Source organism: Vigna radiata, chromosome 9 (assembly GCF_000741045.1).
Source record: "Vigna radiata var. radiata cultivar VC1973A chromosome 9, Vradiata_ver6, whole genome shotgun sequence".
NCBI classification, from domain to species: Eukaryota; Viridiplantae; Streptophyta; class Magnoliopsida; order Fabales; family Fabaceae; genus Vigna; species Vigna radiata.
Window position 1 is genome coordinate 9697576 of NC_028359.1, and position 21337 is coordinate 9718912.

Consider the following 21337-nt stretch of genomic DNA (forward strand, 5'->3'; position numbering starts at 1 on the left):
AGGTTATGGGGTTTAAATAGCAAAAAAAATTATTCGCAAATTAATACCTTAAAACTATACAAAATGCATCATAAATGTTTATTTAATGTAATAATTATAAATCATAAATATTATTGTAGAGTGATGAAATGTACATCATAAATATTTATCTAGTGCAGCAAAAGTTATATAATGGATAAATATGCTTTAAACATATAAATTATATAATAAACCAAATCATAATAAATTAAAACTTAACATTAAATTTATTTGGGACTTATAATAATTATAAATTGATTGATTTTGTTTTTTCAAAACATTGACTTCTGAAAATATTTAATTTATATAATAAACCAAAGTTTATTTAGTGCAGCAAAAGTTATATAATAGATAAATATGCTTAAAACATTTAAATTATATAATAAACCAAATCATAATAAATGAATACTTTTATAATAAATTTATTGGGGACTTATAATAATTATAATATGATGAATTTCTTTGGTCAAAACATTGACTTCTGAAAACATTTAATTTTTCTTTTTTAACTTTTAATAACATATATTATTTTGCAAACAGTATTTTTATTACCAAAATAGAACCTTTAATGTCAATTCCAAATTTAATCTAATGTAAAAGTGATAGAGAGAAACATACAATCAAAATGTTATGTTTATGGGAAATACCACCCAATTTCCACATTTCCACAAGTAATACTCGTTGTCGAATCGTTATTAAACCATCCAATTTTTACTATCACGCACAAGATGTTTATATTTCGACATGAAGGGGGTATGTTGAAAGTCTTACCTCGACTAGAAATAAGACCAATTTATAATATATAAGTGAAATTCACCTTACAAGCCGGTTTTGTGAGACTGAGTTAGACTTAAAACTCATTTTTTAATAGAAGTAAAATAAAACAAAAGTAAATTTGGAAGACGAAATTACAAATTTGACACAAAAATGAAAAGAAACATGTACATGTTTAATTGGTTACGTGATTATCGTCTTATAACCTCTCATTTATATATAATTGTATGCTTGGAATTTATAGGCATTGTTTTTTCATAATAATGATTATTCTCATTTTGAAGTTGTGATACACACAATTTCTTCACTACAATAAGTGAACATTTAGTGTCAACCAAAATTAACTTAGGCAAAGTATTAAATTTTCTTTACAAATAGTTGGTTTTAAAATCATAAACACTAATTTATTAACATCAATTTTAAAAAGTCAACTCTAAATAATATCGACTAAATTGATATTAATTTTTTTATTAATTTTTAAATTAAATTTTAAATGAAACATGTAAGGATGAATCAATATATTATTGAAAATGTTTCATACACATAAAACTGAGTTTTGTTGTCTGTTAGTTTGTTATATTTGTTGACTTTGTTATCTGGCACCTCCTGTGCCACTTATACCATTTTTGCGTTGTTGACAAAAAGAAATGATGGAGACAAATAGAGTTGATTTTATCGATTATAACTTGAAACTAGAATGTAAAAAGTTAATAAAGTTATATTGAGGTTAAAGTCGCTTTAGTAACATTAATCTTATTAATTTTATTTTTCATATTTATTTCAGCTAGGACTAAAGTGAATTTTAAACAATATCATTTAACCTCTTTTAATTAATTGCTTCTCTCATATTAACACATCAATGGTAATGAGTAAGAGTCTATAAAATTTGTTTTAGAATTGATAATGCATTTTAAATAAAGAAACTCAATTATTTTAATATTAAAAATTTAAAGTATAAATAATTTTTTTATAAACGAATTTTATTATCTTAAATTAATCTATTTTCTTAAAATTATTTTCTGAAGAGCTCTCTCACTTTTCTCTAGAGATTTTTACTATCTATTCATTTGTTTAAAGATCGAAGACCGTTAGGATGATCTTTAAGGCGAACACTCCACTTTCATCTGATTGGTTTTCTCAATAGAGTAATTTAATTTTTAGCTCCTTTTCTTGGTATGTTTAGTCTACCAATGCATGTGAACCATCTAGGATCGAATGTGGTCTTTGAGTCTTCTTTAAGAGTCTTTGTTAATCAGTGGTTTTAATAGAATGTCTTGATCATCTTTGTGTTATTCATAGGGACAGATAAAACTTTTAAGCTTTCAATGGTGTTTTGAAGGTTCTAGAGTTGTTTGGCCATCTTTCAGGTAAGGGAAGCTAACCTTATTTTAAAGTTATAGATGTGATGAATAGATATGGTAAATTGTATGTCTTGTTGAATTGAGTTGAATTGATGATTTTGTGTTTTAATTGTTAAAATATGAATATGTTGCAACTTTTGTGTGTTGTTTGTTTTGTCTGAATTGATGTTGAGGTGAGGAACTTAAGATTTAATCATTTTAGCAAGTTGGTATATATTCTAACATTGAAAACTGTTTTTGAACCAAACACTAATTAAGAAATACCAATTTGATCATTTGAAGAGCTCCCTTATTTCCCATATCACAATTTTGAATATATTGTTTTATGGTATAGCGTTGAGGAGTAAACATGAGAGTATTTTAGCTCCAAACCATTGAGCATTAGGATTGTACCGTTGAGCATGTATATTTGTGAATGTTTTGACGTTGATTCGTGCCAGGGCATTGTGCGTCACTTTCACTACAAGCTTAGAACAATTTAATTCTAGGTTGTTGAGTGATAAAAAGGGTGTCGTTAAGCACAACATTTTGCAAGAAGAATAGCGTTGAGTGCCAAGATATCGTTGAATGCCACCTTTTTCAAAAGGTTTGGTGCTGAATGCCAAGACTACCACTGAGCACTAAGATTGTTGCTGAGCGTTCTCTTTTGTGAAAGGTGTTGTGCTAAGCACCATTTCAGTATATGTATATGTAGTATTTTTCTAATGCTTGTCTGAGACGATTTACTATGGATATGATGGATGTTTAATATGTATTATAGATTGAGAACATACTTCTGAATGTATATAATGAATATTGTGGTAGAAATTTCAACAAGAATTTTTTTGTAAGTAATTTCAATAGTGTATGTATAATTGTATGGATTCCGTATTGGGAGATCTCATGTCACTCTAATAACACTCTAATCTTAAGTAAAAAAGGGTGGGGTATGTGGTGAGAACAACAAGAGATCCTAATCTAGGGGCTTTACATTAGCCAAAAGAGTTAATGTACTATCGCAAGTAGTGTCTGTTTTTTTGTCTTAGTCTAATATCTCTAGCTTCGATGAAATTTGCGTTTCATAAACTTTTGACTCTATGTCAACTTTCTTGCATCCGCTTTTATTTATTGTATTGACTATTGTTCAACTTTAGTATCTTGTAATCTTGTAGGCCTTATTCACTTGAGTGGATTTGGGGGAGAGTAATTGAGAGGATTTGAAGGTAATTTTTGTTGTTGTTTATTTGAATATATTTGGAGGTAAGTGAGAGTAGATTTAGAAATAAAATTTGTGAGAATTAATGTATGATTTAATTTATGTGACAGATTAAAAAAAAATTATTTCCAAATTCACTCTCACTTACCTCCAAATCTATTCAAATAAACAACAAAAAAATTTATTATCAAATCCTCTCAATTACTCTCCCCCAAATTCACTCAAGTGAACAAGGCCGAGTGTTTGTAAATGCGTACCAAACCTAATTGCTTAAACAAGTTGAAATAATTGATTGAATAATTCCAATTTTTTGGGTCTCAAACGAGACATTGTGTGTAGGATGACAAAAAAATCCTGGATATCTGCGGATAGTTGGTACCCGTGTATATTTACTATCCGCGAGTTGTGGGTAGCGGGTATTTTAATACCCGCTTATAAACGAGTCGGGTGTGTAATATACTATCCGTACCCACGAATATCTACTACCCACCAAAAATAAAAATAAAAATTTAATTTATATTTTCTTAAGTTAAATTTAATTAAAATTAACATTAACTTATATTTTATAAGGTTAAATTTAATTAAAAATAAATTTTAATTTATATTTAATTTAATTGAATTTATATTATATTTTATATTTTTTGTAATTTTATTTAAATTTTATTTTAATAATTTATAAAAATATATTTTTTTTCAAATATTTGTGGGTATATGCAGGTATCCACGGATATCCGCAAGTTTTAAAATACCTTGCGAATATTTTTTAAACGAATATTCATGTGGGTAGTAGGTCGGATAGCAGACTTATTTTTTTTTTGTCGAGTCAAGTTGCAGATAGACAATATCCGTGCTCGACCTGACTCATTGTCATCCCTAATTGTGTCAATTGTTATCACATGATATGTAAATTTACTAGATCTATTGAAACATTAAAGAAGTGAGTCAAAATGATGGAAACATATGACATTTTCAAATTTCTTTTTCACAACACTTTAGTTAAAATTGTACAATGTTTCGGTTAAATTAAAAAAATTGTTGGTTAAGGTACATATATACAAAAGGTATGAAGTTGATGTATACAATATTATTGTGATGTATGTCTATCAACACTCTTCAACCTTCACATGTATCTTAATCTTCACCTATATCTTGATCTCCACCTCTGTAGGCAAACCAAACTTGGTTTTCTTCCTCCTCTTGGATATGAAGCACAAAGCTCATTTTTGGGTGATGGCCATAGGACCATCCTTTGATGGGCATTAGGTTCACCTTCATATTATTTATCTTTTATTTAATTTTTATAGAAAAAAAATGTCACATTGTGTTTTGATATTTTTGGATGATACTATATAAGAAAAGAGAATCACAGAATGAAAAAAGTTAAAATAATATAAAAGTAATATAAACTATAGAGTTCACCATAAAATTTCTCACATAACTTATATAATCTATTAGCTAGAAAAAAGAAACAACTTTTGTTTGCTTGTTGATACATCATTTCACATTAGTTCATCGATCTCAATTAGTAATTACAATTTGGAATAGTGGATGTAGATCTTCCATGAACATTAGTACAAGAACAAGAAGCTGGTTTTCCTGGTTGAGAAGAAACAATTTTGATTTCATCCAACAAAATGTTGAAGCAACCTGGTGAACCACAAGCTAAATCGATAGCTCTGTCGTTTGCAGATGTTCCTCGAAACCCACGAAATGTCACCTCACTCACTTGGACTCCTCCTCCTCCATTCTAATCATGCCATATTCAAAAAATAACTTTAGTAAACAATAAATGATCAGCACAAGCAAGTTGATCATCACAATTTATAATATGAATGTTAAGTGAATACCATTATGTTATTATAGTGTTGATCTATAATTATTGGGTTGTAAACTTGGTTTAATGTGATTTTCTCAAATGTGATTCTTCTCGCATAACCTGATCCACCCTGTAAGAAATGGAAATTACATATCATCCAAGTCATAAGAGGATATGAAATGAAAAAAAAAAAAAAGGTTTCAAAATTTCATTCTCAATTTTATCATTCACTCCTCCAAATTACGTTAAAGGATTTAAAAAATAATTCATACCGAAAATGTCTTGATTCTTGCTCCATTTGTAGTCTTCGTGAAGCTGCTATTATATACACGAACTTGTTCCACGTTGTCATTGTTTCTACCCAGGCTACCAATGCTGATCGATTCGTTCATGTCAAGTTAGAAATGACACAAAGATATTAATTCAATAAAGGAAAGATTTCATAGATTAATGTAATGTTTATGTATTATTTTCATGAACAAAAGATACTTTCATCAAATATTTTGATGTTTTTCTGTTCAAATTAAGTGTGTAATTTGAAGATATAGTTTATAAACCTTATTCCATGGCCTGGTCCACAAGCAATTCCAGTGGCATTAATGTAAGACGAGTCACCTATGATTGCAATACAGTCATCACCTGTGTAGAAAGATAGCATAAATCAAAGTTGTAAATGTAGTAATTCTATTACAATTACTGAAAATTTGGTTTACCAGAAGCTATGTTGGAATCTTTTATGAAGATATTTTTGGAAGAAGAAATGTCAATTCCATCAGTGTTAGGACTATCAGCAGGAGAGCGAATGCTAACATGGGAGAATATGGCATCCTTACATCCATTTATGGTTATGTGAGCTTGTGGACTATTTGTGATGCTCAGATAACTAACACTAAGATCATTGCATGCATTGAAACCAATGACCTGCAACAGTCAAATTACAAATTTCAACATATGATATTGATATAATAATGAAAAAATAAAAAAGTTTAGGATGATCTAACCGCTGGTCTTGGACAATTTTTGCATGGCCACCAAGAGGAACCAAAACCATCGATTGATCCTCCTTTTCCGACAATTCTGAGACCGTTTATGTTTGTGAAATAAATCATCGTAGATTTATCACCTTCCCATGCATTCTTTTGTGGTGCCACTATTCTTCCTTGAAGCTGCAAGAGAGGGACACTTAATGATTAAATAAAGAAATGAATTTACTCGTATTGTGAGGAAATTTAGAAAGAAATGACGTTGGATGTTTTATGATATAGATCTTTAATATTAATGACAAAATTTGAGAAAAAAGAAAGCTCTTTCAATTAAAAGCAAAAGAAAATCCATGTTTATATAATGTATTTCTTTCGTTCGAGAAAAACTTGGTTCTTTAGGCATAATTTGATGAAAGTCCTACATCGATTAAGTAAGGTCAATTTATAATATATAAGTGAAATGTAAATTTCATCTTATAAATCAGTTTTTTGAGATTGAGTTAGATTTAAATTCTATTTCTTAATATGATATCAAAGTTATCATTAGAATCTATCCTAACGAAAATTATGTAACATGTTTCATCTACTATCAAGTCGTTAAGTAACATTTTTAGTGATATATACACTATGAGGAAATGGAAAATACATCTGAAAATGAAAATATTCACACAACTAAGAAACCTAGTTTGGAAACCTAGTTTCTTGCCTTGTGCAGCTATAGTGCTTTCATAACATAAACAACTAAGAATCAGATATTAAAAGTGTTTTTTTAATCTGATCAATGGTCCGATTCAGTGTTTAAAATATTGTATGCAATTTTATTTTATTTTTTTACTTTTTTGTGTGGTTTTCCTCTTTTCCACTGATGATTTTAGATGTGGTGAAGAGAGAAAAATAGTTTCTTTTTTCATTTTTAGATGGTTTCTCTTGTGTAACGGTTATATCTAATTATATATATATATATATATATATATATATATATATATATATTATTGAGGTTAGTTATATAAATTTGTACTTTACTCACATATTATGATTGTGTTTGGGAAATTCAATAATGTTTTTCTTTGTTTAGTGATGATTGTGGGTGTTTCATAATGGTTATTTTAATATATTGAAGTTTTTTTGGGATTTTAATCACAGAAATTCATAAACATTTATATTTTAACTCTCTCTTATATATTCTTATATATTGTTATAATCTGTTTTTCTTGAAGAAAGTTATTTGAACTGTTGTTTTTCTGTATTTCAGGTTTTAGTTTTAAGTTAAAACATCCTTAAATACACTATATAAATTTACGTTAAGTATTATAAGATTTGACGTAAATCTACATTGAAGTTTTTATCAATTTAAATTTACGTTATCTAGACATCAAATTATTAATAGACTAAATAGTATATATTGTGTATACATGCGTGCAGATATTTGTTTTAAGGATTTAGATATATTTTTTGAAATTTCAAACGTTTAATATTGTATATATATCTAACATATGTTAAAAATAAAAGAAAAAATGACTAAAAAGACCACCAAAAGAGAGATTGATGATAGGAGAAATTTGGTGTAATAATTAATAAACACGTAAAACAACAAAAATCTACATAATAAGTAAAAAAGAAATTAAAAAATAAACAAAAAGTTTTATATTGGTTTAATTGCCTCTTTTTTTTAACTAAAAATCTTAAATTATCTAATTTATGTAAATAAAACAAGAAATACAAATTCACAAACCACTTCTTAAAACATCCTTCAAGAATAAATTTAACAGTTACCAAAATCAAAATTCACTTTTATGTTACACAAACCAAATAGAAAAAAAAAATATCATCATCTATGAATCCATCACAACATTATAAAATGTTTTCTTATTAAAGTTATTGAATGTTGGATATGTTATACCTGAATATTAATATTTGTGGCCTTGCATGGACCTTTCATGATTATGTTCCTCTTCACCAAGAACACTCTATTTTCTGGTATCAAGAGAGTTGGTGTCCCTTGTCTTCCACATATGTCATTCCATGCATCCATAAAAGCCTATACATAATTTCAAATCAGAAAAAAAAAATTTAAAACAATTTTTTATCAATAATAAAAAAAATATACATAAAATAAGAACATTTATAAATACAAAATTACAACACAACTGAAAAACAAAACAAAAAAAAATACAAATGGAAAAAGAAGCAGAAACAAATATACGTTAGAATCATCAGATTTTCCATTGCCATTGGCACCATAGTTCCTCACATCATAAATTGTATTTTCGGATTCAACCATAGAAATGTCACATAAACATTGTGAAATGAAGCAAAGAATCAAAACCCTAGTAATTAGTCTTTGCATGTTGGAGAAGAGTGAAACACAGACAGGGAAAAATTTTTGTTTAGTAACAAATGTATCAAAAGATGAAGGAAAACATAGGTTTTGGGGGGTTTAAATAATTGGAAGAAGTTTACAATTACAATTTTGGACATATGCAATGCACATGATATCGATTTTTTTACTTTATGTAACCAGAATATTATAATAGGTAAATACTATTTAAATAGGCTTAAATCAATGTAATTTTATGAAAATAATACAAGATCCTTTTAAAAGTTGACTAACTCCTGGGGTTTTCCATAATTGTATAATTTTTGTTTATAATTATATTGTTTAATTGTTGAACTATTTATAAAAATAATGGCTATTAAAATTCGTTGTTAAATAATATCTTAATGAATGAGTAATTAATATTGGAATCTCTTACCAATATAACATTTGTAATTAGTAATTAGATACTGGAAATTAATTCAAATATAACAACTTGTTTGTACTTATTATGTTATAGTCGGTTTTTCTCAGCTAGACTCTAATATAGTATGTTAATAATAAAGATCACGGAAATTAATTCAAATTCAAAAGTTAATCCTAACGAATTAGCGTTGTAAATCTAACATTACTAGTTAAATAACGTTGATTTTTTATTGTTAATTAACGCCAGTTAAAAGTAAATTCTTTGTGTAAAATTGATAGTCTTAAAATTTTTTAGTAAAACAAAAAAATAAGTTAGTTAGCTGATAAAAATAGTATAGTCACATAAGTTTTATCATATAAATACAATTTTTATTCTCAATATAAAAAAAATGTGTAATTATATAATTACCTTTTTAAATTTTTTAACCATAATAAAATTCATATTAATTTTTGTATACTATTCATTTTTCTTCAAGTTGCATTTTTTTTTATTTAAATAAGTCATTTTACTTTAAACTGGATGATCTAATAAGTATTAACCAAAATTTAATATTTATGTATTTTCATAATTTTTTAATTTCTTCATTTAATCTTCTGTTATATTAAGTTTATATTTTATAATTTTGGTTATGTCTAATTTTCATATAGCAATGAAAAAAAATTATTTCAACTTGTAGTGTTAAATCTTTTTAATTTGAATTACATAAAACATAAAAATACAAGGTTTTGTCTCTGAAAACTGAAAATAGATAATAATGTATCGGCAAGAAAAAGGTAAGAATAATAATAAAAATTGTATTAAAATAAAAGATAACAATGAGAGAAAATTAAATAAACTATAAAGCTATAAGTTAGAGACTAGGTGAAATAATTTGTAACTTACAAGTTAGAAACGTGCAAATTAACTTATTGGATTTTTTACCAAAATTTTTTAAGTTAATAACTTAGAAGTTAATCGAATAAACTAGTAATTAACTTATTGGTCACACCAATCATATCCTTAATTTTTGTTAAGAGAATAAAAAAAGCAATAATTATCAAACGAGGGATAATTCAAAATTAATTATAATAATTATCAAATGATAATTTTCCTATGTTTACACATTTTCCCATCTATTTCGTTTTATTTATTCTTCAAGCTTTTTCCACAAAGTAAAAATAATAAATAAATAAATAAGTGGTTGTTAATAGTTTACATTCTTCTCTATTAATAAGACCGGTGAAATTAGTATTATTCTATGCATAAGTTAGTTATTGGAAAAAATTATCATTTACAATATTTTCTGGAATGAACTAGAAATATAGAAAAACTGCAAATTAATTTTACAACATTTTCATCTATAAATTACAAATTAATTAGAAAATAATAATTAATATGTTTTTTAAATTAATTAATACATTAAAAGAGTTTTAATATATAATTTAAAATAGAAATGGACATGTTATTACGATAAGGATGAGAACACTATGTTTTTTAATCACTTTGAAGTAAAAATTAACATGTTGAAGCAATCAATTTTATTAAAACTTAGTCAACTAATTTTATTTACAGGTTAAATAAAATGGTCTAGAAAATCTTTATCAATTATTACTTGTGTGATGCAATGGTGTGCACAATAAAAACAAAATAAATAACAGATTCTTTTATAGAATTTGAATAATATAATATAATTTTATTCTTTTATTAATATTCACATAAATATATCATTAATAGAATTAAATAATATTCTTCTAATAATTACTTACATTCTATTTGTGCATGTGGTGGGTATCATATTGGAGGATGAAAATTTATATGTACAATTGATTTGCACACCAAAATAAGCATATAACACAACATGATGAATTCATTTTATGAGAACTCATATATTATAGCATATTACTTATTCAATTTATACTTTCTCACCAAAAACTTTTATTAAAGATTAAAATATATTTTAAATATATATTTAGTAATATGCAAAAAAATAAATCAAATTAAATATATTTAATCATCGGGAGACAAAATAAATATCTGAGTTTAATGTTTAGTTATTCATATATCATTACTTAACTAAAGTATCCAAGATATTTTCTTTATCTTTGCAAGTTTTAGTTTTCTTTTGTGAATTGACATTATGTAAATTCAATAATATTCAATTTTTGTTTGACAAATCGTATTTTTGCCATTAAAATTATATTGGGTATCTTCTTCTTCTTAATCTTCATCAATTTGAACTTCTCTCCCATTAATTCTTGCTGGTCCAAACTTCTATATAACTAAACCCTCAGAACTATATTTTCCTCCATTTTTCTCCCACTCTTAATCTTCCTAATCCATATTCAGAAAAAAGAAGAACAAAATATACTTTTGCTAAACATGCAAATTCTATTAACTTGCTTTTTTATTTTAGGTTTTCTTGCACCATGTATGTTTGGGAGGTCAATAGTTGGAACCCACATAACATTTCATAATGTGGTCAACTATGGTGCTCGTGGCGATGGAAAATCTGATGATTCCCATGTATGTATTTGTTTGCTTTATTCACCAATTTTATTTATAAATTCAATGTTTTATTTTTCTTTATATTTTTCATTGGCAACAAAATTTTATGTTATATATATATATATATATATATATATATATATATATATATATATTGATACTTAGGGTTTCATAATTCATTTACAAATATATGAACAAGTTAACATATATATTAAAATTGTTAAGGAAGAATATCATAACTATTACAAATATATATAGTTGTTTTAAACACAATAGACTTCATCGAATTATATCAAACTTAAATTTCATTGTAGTGTTGGTTAAGTTTCTGATGAAACTATTAAAACAGATTTATATTATTATATGATATTCACCTCAATAATCTCATAACATAGTATTATGTGGAACATAAATATTTATTCAATGTTTTATTTAATTAGGGGATTTTATTTATGATTGCTATCTTAATTAATACTCATTTAGATATTTCTATTTTGAATTTATGATAGGCCTTTTTAAGGGCATGGAGAGACACGTGTCAAACAGCAGGGACACCAATTTTAGTTATACCAAAAAATGGAATATTCAAGGTGAAGAACATAAACCTGAGTGGTCCTTGCAAGGCCAAAAGTATTCATATTCAGGTATATCATGCCCTAATTACTCATAAATATTTTTTTAAGACATCTTTTACATCCTTATTTCAGCTTAAATTGGACATGCAATTGCTTTAAATTTTCAAAGGTTTTTTTTGTTGTCTATATACATATGTTGAACTCAAACATAGTTATCTTTTCAAGGATTGTTGTCTTTATACAAAATTGTCTAACACATTGAATAAAAATATATATTTTTTCATATTTTGTTGCATAAAAAATAAACTTGTGTAATTTTGATAGTTTTCTTAAATATCTAACGATTTTGATAATTTTACTTGTCAAAATGGAAACAAAAGATGTCACTAGTGCAATTTTTTTCATTTGATCTAGGGTTTTTTTTTTTTTTATTTGGATGGACATTTTTTATACGTTGTAAAGGAAATATGGTATTACATTCGTATATATAAAATTTATTTAAAAATTATTTTTATTATTAATACTTATAACTAAAGTATAACTAGGAAAGATTTATTTATTGATACTTACTATAATTATATGATATTTCTCCGCTTACATAAGTATATTTATAAACATTTATACAATAATAATTATTATTGTTAATGCACTTCTATTTCTTCAATTATTTTGTCCTCTTTTCTTGAAGCTTCGAGGGAAAATAGTTGCACCTCAGAGGAATGAATGGGCAAAAGGTCTGCAAGTTGATGATAAGTCCTCTTTAATTTTAATCTCACAAGTCAACAGTCTCACAATTCATGGAAGTGGACAAATCAATGGCTTTGGTTCTTCTTGGTGGAATTGCCCTTCTTGTCAAAGACCAAAGGTTCCAATATAACCTAATTAGTTCATTCTTCATACACCATTAATTGGACCAATTTCACATAATTTCTAAAATATGCATGAAACACATTATCAATGTAATAAAATTAAATCTAATTCAACCTTACTGATATTACTCAATAGAAAAATTATATAATTATCCATTGAAATGATAGTTTTGATAAATAATAATTGGATTAAACCTAAACCAACTTTATTATACCAAATCAGTATAAGAAGATTCATTCCCACAATGGATTGAAGAATAATATTATTTGTGTGGATCACGTTATGAATGTGTACAGTGAGATTTTCCCAACAAATTTGGTATCATCTGACTTATGCAGGTTATTAGTTTTGAACAATGCAATGATCTTAGAGTTCGTTATCTGAGCATAATTGACAGTCCACGAGCTCACGTAACAGTAGATGGTTGTAACAATGCTGTGTTCTCTCATATCCATATTCGTGCTCCTGGTGACAGCCCCAACACCGACGGATTTGACATTTCTGCTTCAAAATATATAACCATTCAAGATTCCATTATAGGAACTGGTAAGCTCATTTTCATCTTAATCATATACATGTCAAATTTCATTGCACCAGTTCTTCAAATAATTAATCACTGTATTTATGCGCAATTTTAACTCATTATCATTGTAAACAGGTGATGATTGTATTGCCATTAATGGTGGCTCCTCGTTCATCAATGCTACTAGAATTGCATGCGGACCAGGCCATGGAATAAGGTTTTTATATATAAAGAGTGTATCAGTCTATTTATGTTCATATTAAAAATTTAAGTATGAGTTTAAAGAGTTGGTATGAAAAAATTAAACAATTTATAAGGTTTTAAGTTGAAAATTATGTTAAACCCTTATATAAGTTGTATATATGTTTTATTGACATAGCCAATTTAAGATTAGAGCAGGTAAAATCTTTGTTTTAGACCTTTTGTAAAAAAAAGTCTTCAATTTTTTAGTATTAAATGGTCCAAAACTGGTTTCTGATGGTGGTATTTCAGATGTAAAATAAATTATATTAATAACATGATATCTGCGTTATCTGTGTTAAAGATTCTGTCCTTGTTAATCTTTATGTTCGAAAATAAACAATTCATATCAATATCATGGTTAAAAAATTTATATTGTAAGTGACATTATATATTTATTATGGTGAAAATTCATGAATTAATCAGTGTTGGGAGCTTGGGAAGAAACAGGGAGCACGATACAGTTGAAGAAGTTTATGTGTGGAATTGCAGCTTCACAAACACACAAAATGGAGCAAGAATCAAGACATGGAAGGTAAAACATAAAGATGTTGTGTATTTTCATTTTGCACCAAATAGCATTGCTCATTTTATATGTTGTTAAATTTTGACAGGGTGGATCAGGTTTTGCAAGAAAAATCACTTATGAGAAAATCAGATTAACAAAGGCTTTCAACCCTATAATTATAGACCAGCACTATGAATATAATGATATCAAGGTGACAACTTTAGATTCATGGTTTGTGATTTTAAATGAATAACTATACTTTCAGAACTTTTTTTACAATATTTTAATATTATTTATGTGTTATTACGTGATTAATCCAATAAATATTAATATGAACCAATCATATATAAATAGGTTAAATAATTGTGAAGAAAATGTTGTTGTTATAACCTATTAAAGTTGCATTTTGAATTTGACATAATTAGGGTGGAGCAGTCAAAGTGAGTGATGTGACATTCAAAGGGTTTGAAGGAACAAGTGGAGATGAGAAAACTATTGACATAGATTGCGATTCATCAGGTTGTTTCAACATCGTATTGGAAGATATTAAGATTGTCTCTTCTGAACCAGGAAAACCAGCTTCCTGTTCTTGCAGTAATGCCCATGCAAAAACTACATCTACCACGCCAAATTGTAATTGCTTATTCAAATGAATTCTTTCTTTCCCATGTACATATGTTTAAGTGAAATGATGAACAAATAATAGGTATTTTGAACCAATTTTTCTATTGCACAGGTACAAATTAATCTGACTACTACTGATCATGTTAATTAATTTAATCAGAGAAGTGGTAGTTCTAACAAAGTTTATAATCTTCATCAAAATCAATCATGAACATGTTAACCTAACCATTCAGCAACCAAAATCAATCAACTTCGCAAACAATTTAGCCAGCGAAATTAACATTTCACATCATGCGTTCAACCATCAATTACAAATCAACCATAAGACAATACCATACAGTTTTGAAACACCAACTCAGATCAACAAAAATTCTCAAACATATCATGAAAAATATGAATAACAAACTTGCACATTTCAAATTAGACGAACTCACACTCCAACGTCGCAAAAGTATTTTGAAAATCTAATTCTGATATCAAAACTAACACCCCAATTTTCTTGTGTTACTAAAACATGAATAATTTCTCAAATAAATTGAATACAATTAATAATACAACCCAAATATTCAAGTTCAATTGTTTTCAAATAAGTAAAGTTGTAAAACTTTTTTTAGAATAAAATACAACTCTTACATAAGCCCAACATTAGTTTTTCTCATCTCTTAACGTCTACACAATTCTTGAAATATCTACATCTGTTCTCGTATAACATAAACTTTATACAATCATCGTGACACACAAACAAATATGAGTGAGTTATTCGGAAAAAAAAAATCAACACATCAATATGACATATTGACCTCAATCATACTATAAAACTATTACATAAGCCAAAGTCAATAAGTTGTAAAACTATAATAATCAATCCAATTTCAAACCATACTTTCCCTCAGAAGGAATCATGCCTATACCCACAACCCCTACATAGGTTTGTCATCTAAAAGCAACTTGTGCCAATATCAACCATCTCTATAATCGTGTGTCATCTTCGGACCTATCTCCCCTGCTCCTTAAGGAATTATGATTAAAAGCTTTGATGTTGTTACCATCGAGTACTATACTCAACACGAGTTGGAACCCTACAAACATTACATTTATCCCTTTATACCCCCTCAACATAGAAAAGGGCAACCCTCAAATCTTAGTCCCTTCTACAACCTATCATAGGTGAAGAAACTCATCTCTTCTACCACCTCTTAGAGATGAAGAAATCCACCTTTCGACCCTCTCGCAAGAGGAAACGTACAACCTCGGATTAATGAAGTATAGCAAGAAGAGATAACTAATGACATAACCACCACCACACCTCATGGTTAGTACAATAATGTGACATTCAAACTAATACTAGATAATGGTCACAGAAATAAATTACAACAAAGTCTCATCCCTGGAGTTGCAATCCCAAAATCATATATCACACTCCTACAGCCATATCCTAAAAATTAGGAAATCTCACCAATAACGACCACTAAAACCTTGCATAATTTCTATACCAAGCAGCATATTGGTTGTTGTCCATACAATCATAGCATTTGGTTGATAATCTTTTCATACCATGAGTCATGCCCTCACGACAAAGCACTTACATGGAGATTCATGATTACAATGACATTTCATCAAAGAAATATTTTTTTATACATCAGAGAGCTTAGAGTGTCACATAAGAATTAATAACGTTAACATTCAAGATTCAACATTTAACATTCATTAGTAGACATAATTTCCTTATTCTTTACATGGCTAGCAAATAGTTTTGACGGTAACCCTTTTGTTAAAGCATAAAAAATCATAGGATCAATGATAATATGTTTTATTGACACTATATGTTTTTTAACTTCTTTAATGGAAAAGTATTTCATTTCCATATGTTTAACACCTTTAGAATACTTGTTGTTATTACAAAAAAAGGCTAGTGTGAAATTGTCAATAATTTTTAGCAGCTTTGCAATACTTTTGCCTACTCCGAATCCTAAAACAAAGTTTCACAAACAATTAGCCTAAATCGTGACCTCAAAGCATGACACAAATTCAGTTTCCATGATGGATGCAAGATTAATGGACTACTTCACACTTTTTCATGAAATCGCTCCTTCGGCTAAAAGATACATATAACCAAATGTAGACTTTCTTATGTCCATACAACCAACAAAGTTTGAATCTGTATAACCAACACACCTCAAGGTGATCAAATTTCCTATAAGTAAGCATGTGATTCTTAGTTCCTTGTAGGTATTTTAAAACTTTCTTTTAACTTTTTCAATGATCCAAACTTGGTTTACTCTAGTATCTACCAAGCATGTCAATTGCAAAACTATTATATGACCTCATAAATGTTTGAGCTTACATCAAACTCTGAACAACAAGTGTATAAGGGATGTCTTCCATTTGTTTCATTCCAAATCATTCTTTGGACATTGCATGGGACTAAACTTATCTCCTTTCTGTATTGGAATGAGAGATGTTGAACATTTATCCATTTTGAATCTCTCTTAAACTTTCTTTATATATATTTTCTGAGATAAACCTAACAATTTTGATCTATCACGAAATATTTCTATTCCTATCACATAGTATGTTGTACTCATATCTTTCATTTCAATGATATTAGAGAGAAACCTTTTATAGTCTCCCTTAATAGACCAAGATCATTAGTCACAAGCAAGATATCTTCAACATATAGAATCAAAAATATAAGCTTGCTTCTATTAACTTTCATATATATATATATATATATATATATATATGATTTCTTAAGTTTACGCACCATGGGTGTTGTTTTCCTTCTTTAGTGGACCCCATTAATTGGTCCATATAAACATTCTCTCTAAATCAACATTCACAAAGGCAGTTTTAATATCCATTTGATTTAACTCAAGATCATAACGAGCTACCAATGCAATAATCACTCTAAAAATATCTTACTTAGAAACAAGAGAAAATGTTTGATTATGGTCAATTCCATATTTCTGAGTAGAATTGTCAAAACGGGTAACCCAGCTCGACCCGGCCCGACCCACCACGGGTTGGTCACTTAGTGAGTCAATCCAACCCGGCTCATTTATTAGAGATCCAGAAAAACTTAAATCTGCCCCGACCCACCACGGGTTGGTGGGTAAACGGGTTGGCTCACTAGTCCATTTAATTATATTTTTTTTAAAATAAAAAAATACAAATTTTCTGTAATTTAAATTTAGGCAAATTTCACTCCCAAAAGATTATGTTAAAGACAATTCAAAATAATAATAAAAAGTACAATATAATCCAAATGTCATAAAAAAAACAAACACAAAAAACATACAAATAAGTTTCTTATATTCATCATATTTTGTTCCTTATCCATTTACGATATTAGAATCTCGAATAGATAAATCTACAATATTATGCTCTCTTGAGTCATCTTGAATAATGTCAAACCAACCTGAATGTAGTTGATCACATCAATTGTTGTAACCCTTGACCCTTATTCTTGTTGTCTCCAAATTCACTAATAAAGATTTTTGCTAATGTCAGAACAATTCCGACAATCAATAAAAAAATATTAGTAAAAAAAAAAGAGAACCGATACTCAATAACATCAACAAAAAATTAATAGTTTAATCTGTAACATAATTTCCCAAATTCAAAGGTATCAAAAAGAGCTTGTTCAAATAATGTATATTCAAATTGTTTAAATAAAATGAATAAAATCTGATACAAGCATGTCATAACATGAAAAAAACATTCCATGTCTTCAAATCTCCCAAAACAAAAAACAAATTTGCAAACCCCTATTTTTGTCTTTATAGGGTTTTTGAAAAAAAAGAAAAAAAGAAAGAGAAGTGAGAAACAAAAATGTGGAGAAAAGAAAAGAAAAAAGGAAGGGTGTTTTACCTGCTCCTTGAAGAATTTCAATGAAATGAGGGTGAGAGCACTGTCAAATGAGAGCAAGTACCGTGAGAGTAATTTGTGAGAGCAGAGGTTACATTTTTGGTATACACAGTGAATGAAGAAAGTATTTTATTTTTGGTTTAAATCATTTAGTTGTCCCTATTTTTGGGCGGTTTTCCCATTTTGATCCTCGTCTTATTAGAATCTCCAATTGAGTCCCTATAAGTGCTAATTTCAATCAATTAAGCCCCTATCATTAAATTTAGTTAACGGGATTAACTTTTTTGCACAACTGGGAGGATGACCTGTTAATTTCTATAAAGGTGGCCTATTTAGAGTTGAAACGTGGCATGAATTGAGTCCTATAAGTGTTAATTTCAACCAATTTCAACTCTAATTCATGTCACGTTTAACTCTAAATAGGCCACGTTTACAGAAATTAACAGGTCATCCTCCCAGTTGTGCAAAAAAGTTAACCCCGTTAACTAAATTTAACGGCAGGGGCTTAATTGATTGAAATTAGCACTTATAAGGACTCAATTGGGGATTCTAATAAGACGGGGATCAAAATGGGAAAACCCCCCAAAAATAAGGACAACTAAATGGTTTAAACCTTTATTTTTTAGGGTTTCATAAATAAAATAATAAATTAAAAAATTAAAATTAGGTAGGTGGGTTGGTAGGCCAACCCGGGTTGAAATCTGACCTGTATATAAGTGGGTTGTATTTTTTAAACCCAACCCAGCCTGAACCCGTGACGGACTGGGTTGGCCCGCGGGTTGTGACCCATTTTGACGGCTCTATTTATGAGTAAAAGCTTTTGCAACAAGCCAGGCCTTGTAATGTTCGATATTTCCATGAGAGTCACGTTTAGTCTTAAAGACCCATTTACACTCAACTCTTTTACATCCTTCGTTAAGATAATATCGTTTATAAGACCGAACTGCCTAAACATCCTCATACATTTTGAAGTTTAACAAAACAACAATAAATAAAATAAGCATATGATAGTGTTATCAGTAGAAAAGCAACACAACTAAAATATAAGTGGTTTGTGAAAATGCTTTGAAAAATCTAAACATCTTAGGGAAAGCTTTAGTAAAAACACCAAGATATGAACAAAACGCACCATTAAACGATTTCCCTATTTGATGAGTCAATGAGATTTCTAACTGCAACTAGTGTTATACATCGCTAAGTGATGATCAAACGAACTATCGATATATCTTTATAGATGAAAGTGTCAAATTTTTTTTTGAAAAGTAAGCCAAAAGTCCTACACGATGATCTGAAAACTTCTGTTGAAAGACACATTGTTAAATGTGTTGTTGAACAAAATAGAAACAACTCAAAAAAGCGTTTACACAGGCTAGACGATACCATGTGCTAAACTATATACATCATCCAATGATAAAGTCTTCATCAACTGCTTGGTATCTTAGTATAAAACTTAAATGATCAAACCCCTACCTGAATGGTAGAAAAGGTAAAAAACACTTTGTTGTTTGAACAGACATTAAATGTCATTAAATGCTTAACGTTTAAAAACAACAAAAGTAATAAGAGAAGGACATATATGTGTTATATGCATATCTACTATACTTTGTGCATATTATCCATTGCACATGTCCACATTCTTCATCCTATAAAAATTAGAAGTAAACGTTAAAAAGAAAGAAAATATTCACAAAATGTTCTCCTCATCAAAAGTTGTGCTAAAAAATTAGAAGTCGAGTGCTAGACATTTCACTCTAAGACGGTTTTAGGGTTCCTCCTCCTTCCCATTAACCTAAAAAAAAAAGTAACTCTTAAAGCATATGACTAACATAATATAAAAAAAAACAATGCAAAGCTTCTCTCTTTCCCCAATAGTGAACGCTGGACCCCGTGTGATTTTATACAAAGAGAAAAATAAACTAAATCCCTACCCTCTCCCTCACGTAAATAACAATAACTATGCATGCCAAAACAAAGAAATAACATATAACCCAGTAATAAATGCTCTCCAATTTCTCTATCCTGAGGTCAAAGGATAAAAACAAAAGAAAAAAAGATAATTAAATTCCTTTCAGCCAAAATGCTGCAACCACGGTTCCACACTCTCCCTCCATCAATGCTAAATATCACATTTTGAAATATATGATAATCAAATTTGAATTTGAAATTAAAAAAGAAACAATAAAATTATTGTAATAGTAGTTTTATATATTTCTTAAATAATCTATTTTTGGTAATTTTGAAATTTGAAATATATGTTAATTACATAACGTGCTTATATATATTTTTAAATGAAAAAGTTTGTTTATCAATTCTTTTTTTTTTATAACTTTTTAACAATACATATGTAATAGTTTATATTAATTTATTTCAAATATTTTTTTAAAATAAATTCAAACGGACTGAAACGTGTTATGTTGTAAAAAACTTGTTAAAAGAATTATTAAAATATCAGCTTCCTTCTTAAATAGTCTATTTTTGGTAGTTTTATATTGTCCACGTTTCAATTTTCTTGTAGCATTTAACCTATGGAGATCATATATGATGGATTTGAAGGACCACGTCTGACTATTATGTAAGACCATTATCTCCAATTGTGGTCCTGAGAGAAACTTGACAAAAGAGGCCCTAATGAATAAAACAAAACACACAAACACAGATACAAATAGAAACAAAAAGAAAAAGAAAGAAACCTTTCACTGAATTCCAGAATGGTCCGATTTAATGTTGATATTTTCTATATATTGGAAAATAAATAACC

General features: G+C 28.0%; 2 protein-coding genes across 2 annotated transcripts; one reads left to right on the forward strand and one right to left on the reverse strand.

Moving 5' to 3' along the window:
• Window positions 1–4870: 4870 nt before the first annotated feature.
• Window positions 4871–8494, reverse strand: LOC106773280 (probable polygalacturonase At3g15720). The gene is made up of 8 exons (XM_022785899.1): window positions 8351–8494; window positions 8048–8185; window positions 6166–6330; window positions 5878–6085; window positions 5722–5803; window positions 5437–5539; window positions 5196–5294; window positions 4871–5065 (listed from the first exon to the last, which is right to left on the reverse strand). The coding sequence occupies exons 1-8, from the start codon at window positions 8492–8494 to the stop codon at window positions 4871–4873; spliced, it is 1134 nt and encodes a 377-aa protein (XP_022641620.1).
• A 1148-nt stretch (window positions 8495–9642) lies between these two features.
• On the forward strand, window positions 9643–14741 carry LOC106773281 (probable polygalacturonase At3g15720). Its single transcript, XM_022785900.1, has 9 exons — window positions 9643–9661; window positions 11281–11390; window positions 11882–12016; window positions 12636–12812; window positions 13156–13363; window positions 13476–13557; window positions 14007–14115; window positions 14195–14299; window positions 14514–14741. Exons 1-9 carry the CDS (start codon window positions 9643–9645, stop codon window positions 14739–14741), a joined length of 1173 nt encoding a protein of 390 aa, XP_022641621.1.
• Window positions 14742–21337: the final 6596 nt, after the last annotated feature.